The sequence below is a fragment of the Saccoglossus kowalevskii genome, chromosome 15 (assembly GCF_978046115.1).
Source record: "Saccoglossus kowalevskii chromosome 15, keSacKowa6.1, whole genome shotgun sequence".
Classification (NCBI taxonomy): Eukaryota; Metazoa; Hemichordata; class Enteropneusta; family Harrimaniidae; genus Saccoglossus; species Saccoglossus kowalevskii.
The window spans coordinates 5,020,368-5,035,977 of NC_140655.1; the positions used below are offsets into that span (position 1 = coordinate 5,020,368).

The 15,610-nt window shown below is 38.5% G+C and overlaps 2 protein-coding genes across 2 annotated transcripts; both read left to right on the forward strand.

The window, feature by feature from the left end:
- The first annotated feature begins 1,157 nt into the window (after positions 1-1,157).
- On the forward strand, positions 1,158-3,464 carry LOC146733871 (uncharacterized). Its single transcript, XM_085490793.1, has one exon. The coding sequence runs from the start codon at positions 1,158-1,160 to the stop codon at positions 3,462-3,464; it is 2,307 nt and encodes a 768-aa protein (XP_085346919.1).
- Positions 3,465-3,638: 174 nt separating this feature from the next.
- On the forward strand, positions 3,639-4,166 carry LOC102805579 (uncharacterized). The gene has a single exon (XM_006816612.2). The coding sequence runs from the start codon at positions 3,639-3,641 to the stop codon at positions 4,164-4,166; it is 528 nt and encodes a 175-aa protein (XP_006816675.2).
- Positions 4,167-15,610: the final 11,444 nt, after the last annotated feature.

Here is a 15,610-nt window from a genome sequence, read left to right on the forward strand (position 1 = left end):
TTCCCATAGAGAAACTTTCGTGCACGAACTTCTACGTAAAGTCACATGACCCGCCCACATATCTATTCAACCTTCAGTGTAGCGATTGTGGTAACACGTAAGATGCGCGATTTTTGCAACTCTGGTCATGTTTGTCCAACTTTACACGACGTAGTCTATACTAGCGTGTCAACTACACATATTCACACTGGGAAAATATGCGTAAAAGGTGCTAAATACATACCTTTCGCAGCTGCGTCGTCTGTTCATTTGTCGCCATGTTCATCAAAAATTGCGCGTTCGCATACTGTATGACCTTTCAACTTAGTCACGTGGAACGGAAAGTGGGCAGATACGTGGAAATAAGAAATAAGAAGTGAGAAATGAGAAAGTAAGAACTGAGAAATGAGAAGTACGAAGTGGGAAATGAGAAGTAAGAATTGGGAAGTCAGAAAATGAGAAGTAAGAAGTAAGAAGTGAGAAATGAGAAGTGAGAAATGGGAAGTGAGAAGTAAGAAGTGAGAAATGGGAAGTACGAAGTGGGAGGTCCCTTCTCGGCTTTCGTACTCGCTCGCTTATTTGCTGTACTTTGAAACTTTGTCGGAGTAATTTCTGAATCATTTATCTGTGAAGCATTGTAATTGAAACATGCAATATTTGTTAATCGCTTTATTCATTTCGTTTTATACAAGTTCAATAATACTGTATTCTGACATACATTGTTGCAAAATACGGATTCTGAAGTGAGACGACGACATGAATGCGAACGTGGTAGAAACCACCGCAGTGTGTTCTTTTGTTTCAATTTTTATATTCATCCAATTAGAAGTTTTCCCACTAATTTTCTTACACGGTCAAGAGTTTATCGACGTATATCAAGGGCATACTGCCAGTTCTGTATCATTCTTACAATTTGTGTTATATCGTTGATATCGAGTTGTAAGTCTCCGGATTGCCAGCGGGTTTTCCGTTAGTGAATAAATTCTGAGTTTTCATTAAGTCGTTCTTCTGTGGTGATTGGTGCTGATTGTGTAGCAGATAATTTTGCATACTATATTTCGTTACATTTCCATATCCGCAACGTATCGTCCCCCACATTTTGGTGCCGAGAAGACCAGGATATATTGCGGATTTTGTGACAGCTATCGCGTACGGTACACCCCTTATAGTATTGCAAAATGACGTCTGTTTCAAACACTTCAGCCCAATCACAATCTACAACCAAAACCGAAAATGTAGCTTCGCTTCGCTCGGCAAGGAAGGTACAACGTGGTTTGGTTACAAGGAACACTAATCGATTGGAAATCCTACTCTCTGATTTTGACAACAACCACGACAAGGTGTTAGCTTTCAACGAGATCGCCGATCTGAATGAACTTATCAACGAACGACGCGCCAAACTGCAAGCCGTCGACGAGGACTTACGTCTCGCTATGCATCACGAGGGTGAAGAAGAGTCAACTATCGAAAAAGAAATGGAGGAAAGCTACGATTATACTGATGAACTATCCATGAAATCACGTAGAAGGCAGCGACGCATCGACGCCATTGACCCACGCAGACAAGCACCGAACACAGGCTCCAGCGCCGGTTCAACTCCACGCAGCAACCCATCAGCTAGTACGCACAGAACTGTGAATTTGCCGAAAATTGAATTACCAACATTTTCGGGCAATGTATTGGAATGGATCACATTCTATGACACGTACAGGTCTACAATTCACGATGATAAAACACTCGGAGACATTCAACGATTCGCATATCTCAAGGGGGTATTACGAGGAGAAGCCCTACTCTTGATTTCAAGTTTACCGCTCACAGAAGTGAATTACGCCCAAGCGCTCGCACTTCTCAACGAACGTTACGGACAGAAACATATGATTATTTCCGCTCACATGGAAGCTCTATGGCAGCTGCAGTCGCCCACCGACGATGTTACGAGTTTACTACGCTTTAATGACACGCTCGAGTCCCATATCCGCGGACTGCAAGCCCTGGGAAAAGATGAATCCACGTACGGCGAGCTACTAGTTCCCATGATACTACGTAAGTTGCCTAATAACATTTGCACACAAATTGCTAGAATCCTCGGCAACAAAGCCTGGAATATTGTCGACCTGAGAAAAGCTATTACTGCCGAAATACATGCTTTACAGGCGGGCCTGACAAATGTCAACAATGAAGGTCAGACTCTTGGGGGTCAAATGTCACGACTCTCAATAACCGCTTTTCACGCGCCTACTTCTGGGTATCGTAAACAACGACATGCAGTGAGACAATGCTTATTTTGCAAAGGTTTACATAACCCCAGCGATTGCACAACAATCACCGATCCAAAAAAGAGACTTGACATAGTGAAGAGGGACAAATTATGCTACAACTGCCTTGCAAATCACTTGGTAAGCAACTGCACTTCGAAATTTAGTTGTAAACATTGCGAACGGAAACACCATTCTTCGCTGCATTTCAATGATCGCCCAGCACGGCAAACCAGCTCAAATATGTGTGTGAGCACTCCAGCCAGCGACAGAAACACAACGCAAGCACAGAGCAATGAACATTCGGCAAATGGATTAACCACTACACGCGCAAATGACACACGCGTTCATCTTTCAACTTCACAATTTCGCCAACCTACCGGACCTGTCCTATTAAAGACAGCCGTGGTTCCTGTTACTGCCAAATATGGGAACATTATTTATGCCAATGTATTATTTGATGAAGGGGCTACAAGGTCATTCGCTACTACCAGATTTGCAGAGAAAATCAGCATGAAGCCCACCACCCATCGAGAGACTGTCAACCTATCAACATTGGGTCATCAGGACAAGTACTCAAGAACACTATTTAAAGGTGAGATCCATATGCATACCCTGACTGGTGACATTGTATCTATAGAACCTCTTGTTATACCTGACATATCTAACAATCTGACTCACCATGTGACACCTGACTTACTTGATTTGCCATATTTACGTCATCTAAACTTGGCTCACCCTGTATCAATCGATCAGTCATTTGATATAGATATTCTAATTGGCTTAGATTATTTTTGGGAGATGGTCGGAGACCGTGTCATTCGAGGATCTGGACCAGTTGCTGTGAATTCTATTTTTGGGTATATTTTGTCTGGGCCTAAAAATAATGGCCAACCTAACTCAAATGCTCAAGTTTTGCATGTAATCACAGATACTCAGTATGAGGAGAAAGCTATAGCCTCATATTGGGACCTGGAAACTATTGGCATATCAGCTGACGAATGTAAACAAAACAATGTTGACAAACACATTGACTATGAAACATACAAAACCACACACTTACGACGTGATGGTGGTCATTATGTAGCTAAGTTGCCATGGAAACAAGAACATGATGAACTACCTGTCAACTATGAGGTCACTCTGAACCGCACACGCAACATGGTACGACGCCTACCTAGTGACATACTTCCTGTGTATGATAGACTAATTCGTGAGCAAGAATAAAATGACTTTATTGAGAAACTACCTACCTGTGACAAAGGTGAAGGTCACTTCCTACCACACCATCCAGTAGCTAAACAGAGCTCCACCACACCAATTCGCATTGTGTATGATTGTAGTTGTAGAAAGTCAGCTAAATCACCCAGTCTAAACGACTGCCTGGATAAAGGCCCTCCCATGTTGAATGACTTGACATCCATATTGATTAAATTTCGTTCGAACCCTGTTGCTATCACTAGCGACATAGAAAAAGCCTTCCTACAGGTGAAACTAGAACCTGAGGAGAGGAAATTCACCAAGTTTGTGTGGCTCTCAGATTCAGGCGATACAGAGAGTGAGTTCGATACATATCAGTTTAAATCTGTTCTTTTTGGGGCGACACCCTCCCCCTTTATTCTTAATGCTGTTGTAAGAGCTCATTTGGATACTTACAACACTTCGGCCATTGCCAGGGATTTACAAAACAATATTTATGTTGACGATGTCATTTCGGGTGTTAACAACACCAATGAGGCTATTGATTACTATACACATGCAAATGAAATGATGACGTCAGGTGGTTTCAATTTGAGAAGTTGGTCAACCAATGACAACACACTAAGAGAGATTGCCACCAGCGACAACAAACATTCTGAAGATGTAGAAGTGGGAATACTTGGTATGAGATGGAATACTGAGACTGATGACAGTCGGAGTAATTTCTGAATCATTTATCTGTGAAGCATTGTAATTGAAACATGCAATATTTGTTAATCGCTTTATTCATTTCGTTTTATACAAGTTCAATAATACTGTATTCTGACATACATTGTTGCAAAATACGGCTTCTGAAGTGAGACGACGACATGAATGCGAACGTGGTAGAAACCACCGCAGTGTGTTCTTTTGTTTTAATTTTTATATTCATCCAATTAGAAGTTTTCCCACTAATTTTCTTACACGGTCAAGAGTTTATCGACGTATATCAAGGGCATACTGCCAGTTCTGTATCATTCTTACAATTTGTGTTATATCGTTGATATCGAGTTGTAAGTCTCCGGATTGCCAGCGGGTTTTCCGTTAGTGAATAAATTCTGAGTTTTCATTAAGTCGTTCTTCTGTGGTGATTGGTGCTGATTGTGTAGCAGATAATTTTGCATACTATATTTCGTTACATTTCCATATCCGCAACGTATCGTCCCCCACAAACTTTCACAAAAACAAAAACAAACAAGAGAATGTATGCTAGTCTATTACATGTTCTGTTAGACAGATTGACGCGCTAACCGTTATACCACATCTGCGATAAATATTAAGTCATTGTTGACACGATGATTGGTCAAAATGCACACACGTGTCATGCATGAAAACTTAGAGAGATACTCACGGGGATGTTGGGTGGCAGTGCTTCGCAGCCAGTTGAAAACTGGACGTTGAGGGCGCAATGACTAAAAAAATACGTTTTTTTGCAAAAAATTGCATAAATTTTGCTGAAATACTTAAAATTTGACGACAAATCGATCGTCTGGACCATGAAAATGGGAGTCAAAACAGTGTCACATGCCCCAGTATTTCAACTGTAGGAGTACCCCCAGTGAAAACTATGTATTCACCCACGGTCAGGGTCAATATTCAACACTTTTGGCTTTATTGGTCAGCTGCCTTGTGAAAAACAATCGCGTCTCGACGTTGGCAAATAAATCTCAATGGCTGGTTAAAACTCACGGTATTGTTGACCCCCTCATATTTTCTCCTTGGGTGTGCGTATTCGGCTAAAAACTTCACCCCAATTGTTAATTAAAGATAAATACGAAAATGACACCCGTCCACGAAACATTAACCGGAAGAGGAAGTTGTCAGATGAATATCCCAGCATTCTTTGTATGTGACGTAATACGTGCTTTACGGTATCGAAACAATAAAGAGGATTCTGGGTTACACTATTAGTACGTCTGATTAATACGTTACGGAAGAGGAAAAACTTTTTAAGGTAAGTGCATAAGTTTAATTTAGTCAAGCCTAAGATAAATTAGATAGTTTTCTTGAGATGATAATCAGATTTTTTTAAAATTAAAAATAATAAATTAAAATAATATGTTAGAGTGCAATACGCGCTCCGTAATTATTGTCAGCTCAATTGATTGATCTCCGTCTTGTCATTCTAACTGTCTGAATGACAATTAGATGGATGCTGTATTCGACACCTTTGTCACTACTACGTCACAAATCTAGATAGTATGGCGCTGAACTGTGCTGCTAACAGAAGAATTCAGCAATATTCCTTGATGGTACCTTATGTGACCATTCATTTCATAACAAGTCGCCATTTAACATAGGTATATTGATTTGTTTAGAAATCTCGATTTACAGTAGCAACCATACCGACATCCGACTGTTAGGTGGCTTGTACTCATCAACGGCATTTTTTGGGTTTTGTTACATTTTATTATCTGCCATACAATGAATAGGGGCAATTGAAAACTCACCACTGTTTATAGACGCCACTAAGAACAATGACGCGACGAATCAACTCTTTGTTTCACGCACGCTGTTTTTCATGACGGTATACATTGAATGTGATCATTATTTTAACGATTGAGTTCAAATTACCATTTGAAAGAATTTCAACAAAATGGTCCTCAACATTTGTTGCAGACCGTCCTATTCTGTCGTAACTGAACGTTAACTACTGCAAAACAAGAATATTTAATTCTTAAATCGAACCTCTTATTGATGACTTTACCATGAACCATAATTAAATAGGATTACTCATCCGACAAGCGTTGTCTAAATCGCATAATTTTGTAAACTCGATGTAAACTAAACATATTGATTCTGCCGATAGATGGCGGTAAAATACGCAGATCTGATTGGAAGCGCGTCAAGAACATGCACCCAATCAGAGTTGCCGAAAGGTATAATGGTGAGGAGATGGCCGAATGCCGAATAAACAAACCTTGACAGGTGAAGATTCTGACAAAGGTATCTAACATTACCTGCATACCACGAACTATCATCGCAAAGTTAATTCAAAATATTACTCAATAGGCGTTTACAAAAAATTCTCTGATAATCATCACGTTTAGATGAATAATACAATGCCTGTGCCGTAATTTGCAAAAACGATATTTTGTCAATAACATATAATAGTAGTTCCTTTTATATATAATAACACAACTTCGTGATATACGTCTTTGTCAGGACCTTCCTATGGAACTACGTCATAACGTCACGTGAATCACAAATGAACATATCATTACAATACTGTGGTAGTCTTCAATTGAATTTCCTTTGAAAAATAAACTTTATAGCGCAAAATAAAACTGTGTGGTTAATGTTAATGCATGACTTAAAATATTCGCCGAAGATTCATACACTGAATGAAATGTGCGGTGTGGCGTCGTTTTAATGACGCATGATTCACATTCGCTGTGTCGCGGGGTCAAGAGTTGCGATTTTTAAGCGAGAAATCACTTTGTTCCATATATGGAACTGCCCAACTATTCCTGTTTACTGTAATTTAAAACTTCCATGAACCGAACTTAGGTTTAGGTGATTGTACAACACATTGGATATTTTCGGTATCTCACCCCAAATATGCAATTCGATTGGACCTTGCGCGAAATTCATGGTTCTTGCGTCATCTCAATAAATGCAAAAACATTTGAAGACTTGCGACTATTTTCAATGAATTTGAATCATTTCGCTATATACCGGGCCGGGTAACATTCACTGAAATTTCTATCTCAAACTTAAAGGGCGGCAGTCGTCGCGCTGCGCATGTGCGACATTTGTGTTGATAAACATAGATATTCCCACAATCCAATGCGCTCTTCTAGTGGAAATCACATTTGCTCACGACTTGCACTATTCGCCGCCGTGACTACTTCAATACCTTCCAATCACCTAAAAAAATACATAATTAAAGCTTGGTAACGTCTCAGTTTGTACTCGTCGATCTGCGCAACAGTCAAAGTCGCCGTCTTTGTTTATATGTGACTTATATATCTCGCGCATGCGTGGCGCGACGACTACCGCCCTTTAACTTGGCAGCTCAACAAATTCGTTACCCAACTGTCCCGTTGCCGAGATCTCATGAGATGTGTATAGACCATTGCAGCATTTGCTCTAACATTCAGTAAAATGTCCGTTCACAGAACGATGTTCTTGTATGCAAATGAGATGGGATGCGACGGATTCACAGGATAAAGATGATCTTCGATGAGCGAAACGTGATATTAGTTAAAATGAGTGTAGTAATTCAGTGACGTCGTTTTCACATGTTTTCAGCTCAGTCAGCTGACGCAAGTAATTCACTAACATTTACCATCTCGAATCCTGGACATGACTAATGAAATATTGTATATTGAAAATTCTCCATTATAGGAATACTAGCATGACAAGGTCGCGTGAGTTTCGCCCTTCGCGGTACTCCAAATCAAACACACGCCTGACAGAACGATGTAGTTTTTCACTTCCCCGACGATTTTTTGTCGGTACCAATCAAATTGCAAGAACGTCAGATAGTGACAGCCATCGAAGAGTAACCATTTATTCACGAGTTTATTTGTTTGTTGACATAATGTGTAATAAGGTACTGGCAAATTTCAGCCCAATGTATTATATCATCTTGTTGAACAATGCAAACAGGGCTTTGATTGTTGTTGTTACCATGACCACTAACATGAATATAGAATGAAACTCATTGCAAGAGGGCGTGAACCTTGTTAATTCGCAGTATTGATGTTGCCGACAAGACATACAATATTCTGTCAGGCGTTAGTAGGGTCTGATTCCGTTCGTCACTCACGCCTACATGTCAGGCTGTAAAAACTTCAATGATATACGGGATGCATATACATGTATATCATGTTTATCTTGTATTGTGTAACTTCTGCTCTGTGTTTTCATGGATTTCATTATTCCAATGTCATTCCAAATTATTCTTATGAAATAATGCAAGACGTGTAATGAACATTTAATTGTTTTTATTCAATGTCTAATTAAACGATGCTGTTTCTTGCAGATACTCAAGATCATGGCGATGCATGCCACAGCTTTACTCATCTTAACTATTATCGTCTGCTCGAATGTTCCTTACATGGCTTCCATGGATACACGTGCCATCACCGAATCTACCGCAACTGTGAATTGGACAATACCTGCTAACGTGACGTTAGAAAACATTACAGGTTATACCCTGACATATAACTCAATGACAATCATTATCAATGACCCTTTGACTACGTCATACCACCTGAGCGGTTTATCACCGGGAACGTTGTACACAATTTGTTACGTCATCAATATAAGTGATGGTTACACCTCGTCCGCGGACGATGTAAACTGTGTTAGTTTCTACACGAACTATGACCCTTTGAATATCCATGCCGTAATCGCTATTGGTGTCGCTGGAGGGATTTTGATTGTTTTCTTGGTTGCCAAAGTTCTTGAAATATTATTAAACCCAAACGAATCAGAGAAAGCAGAGTATAAAAAAGCAAAACAAAAACTTGCACTAAAAAAGAAGCATAAAGTTACGGTCATTAAAGTAGCAACGATATAAAGTGAAATTTGACATTCTCCATATAAGTAAACTTCATTACTTGTTTTTTAGTCCCCGTTTCAGGCACAGCCTGAAAAGGGCGGTATAGTTTCTCGTTTCCGGTTTCCGTCTGTGACGTCCCTAACACTTGCTCAGAAATTCTGCAGCAGATATCCATGAAACTTTGCAGGTTTATGAACAAGTCTCTGCCGAATAGGCACGTAATTTTTTTTCCAGATCTGAAAATCCTAAGTAGGTCGTTTTGATGATTTTTATCCAAAACTACCTCTCCCAACACCACTGAGAGAACTGAGCATGCTCAGAATAAATAATTAGCTTAGATTGTAATGCCAGGGTTTTTAGTGATGCCATGACCTGGTTATGACCATGATCTGAATCAGTGGGAAATGGGTCATACCATTACCAATCTCAATGGAAACTGTAGAGGGGTGTCAGGCGTACATTTTGATGGGAATTATAGTGGTGATAATGAAACAAACCTAGGTCCTGGTAATATAAAAAGACCTGAATTAACAAAGAAGTCAAGTTGTTATTAAAGGTACATCAAGGTTTACTCAGATTTATGAATGCAGATTCTTGAGCATGTATGAGACATAGTTGCACTTGTGCACTCTGAGATTTTGGACATGGGTCAATGGAATTTTCAGCTATATCAGTACAATACTAGATTAAGGTAAATCACTTTATGATGAATTGTACCCACATAGAGTACATATTAATTCAATTGTTTGCAGATGTTCCATGTATTATTTTAACATGAGTATTTTATAATTAAAATAATTAAATGACGGGGACTGTGACATTCATGTCTTGTTTTTCTTTATTTTACAAAACAATACAATTCTCTACGTCATCAGAATATACGGACAAATTTGCTTAAATAATTGTGTTTTGGCAAAAATATAGTATAATATATCGTAAAACAATAATAAAAAGAGTTATGATAAAACATAAATATATCATATTTCTATGAAATATTTAAAAACGCAATTGCGCATGCAACGGCGATTGTGTTAACATGGGGAGTTACATGGCACGATTAAGTGCATCTATCTCATTTGCATAGTGAGTGTTGCTACCATTCTAGAATTCTACAATATGTCTAAAAAAATTATTGATTCAACTATTTACGAGCTGAGAAAATAAATAAACAAGCAGCCTCTCGGGTGTTAGCTGTCGAGTATTTATGATATCTTCCCAAAGACATCATAGACAAATCTTATGCAGGTACATCTGAGGTACTTAAATGTATAATAACAAAGGAATCGACTTGTGGTTTACAACAAGAAGTCGAAAATATAACTTCTTATCAAAAATTACAAAATATATTCATCAAAATTAGAGAATTGAAGATAACATCACGAAATTATCTGAGCAAGGTCCACTCAAGAAGTATAACGTATCAAAGCAATCAATAAGAAGACGAAAATATCATTTTTTTTACTAAAAATGACATAAATATTTGCTGAAATCGGGGAATTGAAAATATCGTCACAAAACTGAGAGAGGGCCACACAAGGTACATTTACACCAAGTATCAAGTAGTTGTTTTTAAAAAGAAGTCGAAATAGTATTTTTCACTAAAAATTACATGAATATTCGCTAAAAATAGAGAATTAAAAATATTGCCACAATATTGTATACCAAATGTGAAAGGAATTTCGGTTTTCAGTTGACGCGAACTCAGGACGGCGGACGACGATGGACAATCAGTCAAATAATCAGCTCGGGATTAACGTTCGTTATCCCGCGCTAAGCCGGGATCTGGCGTTTCTTAGCCCATGCTAAGCGTTCGCGTACGTTTATTTTTTTTTTTTAGCACGGACTTACGTTTTTGCCTCCTTAACCCGTGCTAAGGAGCTGAGCACACGAAACAATTAACTGCAAACGCTTGCTTGTTTTAAATGGCTATGAACTTAAAGGGTGGTAGTCGTCGCGCCCCGCATGTGCGACATCTGACATTGACAAACATTCATTTCCCCCATAATCCAATACGCTTTTCTAATGAAATCACAAATACGAGTTTTGCCCCTGGGCGCATTTTTGCACTATTTACCGCCGGCGACTCTTTTGATACCTTCCAAACACCAAAAAAGTATCTAATTAAAGCTTGGTAACATTCCAGTGTGTACTAGCTGAAGTGCGCATCAATAAAAATTGCCATCTTTGTTTATTTGAGACCCATATCTCGCGCATGCGCGGCGTGACGACTACCGCCTTTTAAAGTGACCTTTTTATCGTAAAAATCGTATGGTACATGAGCACGACTAGCATGAACATAGTAATTGAAAAGAACGAGGACAGTCCATTATAACCTAAATGACCTGCCATACAATAAATTGGCGTCAGTGAGTGACCAGGTACCGTTGCCACGTTGCTGATACGTGATATTTTTCTCAGTGTTTGTTTGCTTCGCCAAGACCCGAAGTCAACAGCAATTATATATAATATATTCACTACAACTGCCTAGTGAATTTGTGTTTGAAATCAAGTAACGTTGTCCGAGCCTGTCTCAACTGGTAAGTGTACATTTTTTTAGTCATGGTCAGCTGAATATTTGCTTCCATAGTTTACACGGTCAGGTTTGCCGCTACTCTATGCAAGTTGGTAATGTTTTGAAACATGCACAACATGTGGCGTATACGAAAACAATACTATGTACTGGGTAGAACTATTTTACAATATTGTATCATTTTGTGCAATTACGACAAGAATCCATCATCGTCTGTCACACTAGTGCATGCTGCACACCGACCTGTTTCTTGGCATATCTCGTATAATCGTCTGCAATTATCCCGTGATTGCACATATAGAAATAATGACAACTTTAAATTGCACATAAAAAAGAGTACAGGATGAAATGTTATCGGAAATAATATCTATTTCATTGAACCCTCAAAAAATCCATCATGGCGGTGTTGAGTGGGCAGCCGATGACCGATTATAAATAACGCCCCCTCTGACAATGCCCTGAATCCAAGGCCAAAGAGATGCTCATTATATACCGATATATAACTTGATTAACGCAACATTTCGAGTAACAAACTTTTTCAGTAAATTAGGTATAAGTGGTTATTTAAATATATATGAATAAATATTTAGGTACATTCGTAAATAGTCACCTGTGTTGCTTAAAGCGCGGTAGTCGTCGCGCTGCGCATGTTCGACATTTGTGTTGATAAACATTGATTTCCCAACAATCCAATGCGCTTAACAAATGGAAATCACAAGTATGCCGTTTGACCTGAGCGCGACTTGCACTGGTTACTGCCGGTGATTCCTTCGATACCTTCCAATCACATGAACATTACCTAATTAAAGCTTGGAAACGTGTCAGTTCGTACTCGTTGATCTGCGCAACAGTCAAAATCGCCATCTTTGTTTATATGAGACCCATATATCTCGCACATGCGCAGCGCGACGGCTACCGCGCTTTAAGTACAATGACGTTTAAAATCAATTTAGGTTATTTTTATCAATGACGTAGCCAAGAACAACAGCATTAACCAAATGTACCTTTAATGCACACGTGTTGAAATACAAGCTGGTAGACATAATAATTACCTATGATAAGCATACTGTGTACTGCTAATGCAATAGAGTTCAATTTTGTGTTCATCATTTCAAAATATTCGCACAACACATATATGAAGCACAGGCAAGGAGTGTTTTGATTCACAGAATAACCATAGCTGTAAATTACAATGTATAAAAATGGTTAGAATTTCAAACACTGCATATTTGAACAATAATATATTATGCTTGGTAAACTATATTTTCAAATCGTATCAACAGCCAGTGCTTATTTCGCCACGAATTGAATCAATGTTTTATGAGAAATGTCATGAATTTGTTTTTTCGTATCTGTTAACCGACTTAATTAGCTGATTATTAGCTGAATTGCTGTGTTATGTCTGTCATCGTTTAGGTCTATTTGAAGTTTTGGACGGAACTTGGCTCAGTGATTTGGAACTAATTACCAGATAACCGCCGCTTTTTAGACTACTCATTTTGACAGTTTATATCCGTAGTTATTAATGTAGTGAACGATTAATCAAAAGATATGACGTATTCAGTACTTAGTGTGATTGGCTTTATGATTGAAGGTTACGCCTTAGAGTCTTTTTACTGCTTTGTAATTGGTTAGAGTTTTGAAAATGAATAAAGAGAGTTTGAGTTGGTCTTGGCTAATACTCCACGATAGACGCAGAAGAGAGAGAGTGCAGACGCAGTCGAAAGTCCGAGAGAGCCCAGGGGCGAGCCTTGAGGCAGTCCAGTCTTGGGCGAGTCTTGGTTCAGCTTTGTGAGAGTCTTGGGGACTTTTCCCCAGGGCGCTGTGTCTTATAGAGTGTTCCAAAAGATCGACTAAGACGAGAGTTGAAACGTATTTCGTTGTGTGTGTCTTATTTGACTGTAAAGTTAAAGTGACTTTCCCGATCCCGTACCTCAAGGGGACGCGATAGAGAGACGAGACGAGATTCCCCCCTGGCAAGTGTGGAGAACCCAGAGAGAAGAGAGATTTCCCCCTGATAGAAACACATTACATGCCCAATAACTACGAGTCATAATATTAGAACAACACCGTATCTCTAATTACAGTAACCGTTCCCCACTAGTGACACAGATTGTTGTTAAAGAGATTTAAAACGGCCTTGAAATTACTATAATTGTCATAATTTCAATACTTCTACCTATTTTATTTCATCATCTAGATTCATATAGTTGCCATGACTTCACAAAAGAAAGTACTTGCTCTGTGCACCTCTGAAACAGAACATGAGGTATACAGAGCTTTATATGACGGAATCAAACATAAAGGAGAAGATAAATATGAATTTATGTTTATCAAACATGATACTGGACCTGTACTGGATCTTACGCAGTTCATGCATAAGTGTTCTTTGATGGTAACCACACACGGAATAGATGTGGTTCTCAGCGCCAATGATTACAGTGTTCTTGTGCATGCTGCATTATCTGAAACATTTGAACACATTAAAGGTCCTTCGGTGGTTTCTGTCTTTCTCGCGTACCATAAATATTATACAAGACTTTACCAAGATCAAGACCCAACACCTAAAAAATACAGCATTGTACAGGCTAACACATCAGCGCAGGAATTCATCAAAATAGCCACACGTGTTATTGGGAAGCACGGGTTATTCATTAAACCCACAACTCGTTGTCCTAGTCAAGGTATTGTGAGGGTAAAGTCGATCAAAACTTTACCAATGGCCGTTCAACAGCTCAATCAACTACCAAGTCCGAAAGTCGACATCGGTTTTCTCAATCAGTACATCAACGTGAAGTCATACCCTTACGCAGTACAAGATACTATTATGGTAGAAGAATATGTACCTGGTCACCGACTGATTCAAGCAGAATGTTGTGTACAGAATGGTCAAATAATTCATTGGGCTACAGCTGAATCGCTTTATTATCAGAATAAACACATACATTGCCATCTTGGAGGGATCACTCCTGCTCTACTTTCAAATGATGATACGACACGTATCTGGAAATTAACAGATGCAATTATATCAAAAATGATTGATCATGGTTTTGATAATCAATTTCTACATTGCGAGTTTTTTATGGTTGATGGCGATTTTAAATTAGTTGAAGTGAATGGACGAATAGATCCACATTTGCCACCTATCTATAAATTTGTCTATGAAAATGGTGATTCATGGCAGGCGCTATTTCATCTTGGGAGTGGTAAAAAGCTCACTGCTCCAAAACACAAAGGAATGATTGGAATGTGTGGTTACATTCAAACATTTGCCTCAGACGTAGCCGAAAACCTTCTTGATTTCGATGAAGATGCCAAACATCCAACTGTAATGACATCATTGTGTTCTCCAAAAGATGTGGTAAACAAACATCGGATATTCATGCAACTGCCTTGGGTGAGACATGTCTGACTGGATACACTGTTGATGGTAATTATATTTAATATTACAATCTAAGTAATACATGTGGTGATAATATAGTTTGTTCATTTGTTATTTTTATTTTAGCTGGAATTAATTTTCGCTGAAAAGACTTGTTGAATGTTTTGTATGGAATTTATTTCCACTTTTTTTGACAAGTCGAATGTAAAACATAAGAAAAATGTATATTCGCTGGATTTTATTTTCACTGAATCATATATGGGTATTCTGTTCATTCAAAGTTATTATAAATATCGTATTTACATTTCAATAATTTTCTAGGTCTCATTTCAATGTCCACATCTATTGCAAGGATAGTATCTATCTTTTCCCCTGCATCAACGTGAATTTAAACACTGATACTGTGTGTTATTCATGGGTGCTGATTCTGACATTGATTTGTCTGTAAATATATTAAATATATATAAAGGTATTCCCAAATAATTTCTGGCTGCCTAGATAGTTCTAGTTGTTAGAAATAGTGTTATGTATGTCTAGTTAATTAGCCACTTGCACTGTATTTTTATGTTATTCGTTTTCTGAATAAAAGATTTCTGTTCTTGTGGTCGGGCTATTTAAGATCAGTTTCATTATTTCTGTTTTGTATTTGACGCAGAGGGTGGTATTACGAAATTCATCGTCATTGAATTGCCTGTCCTCTATTCAAATGA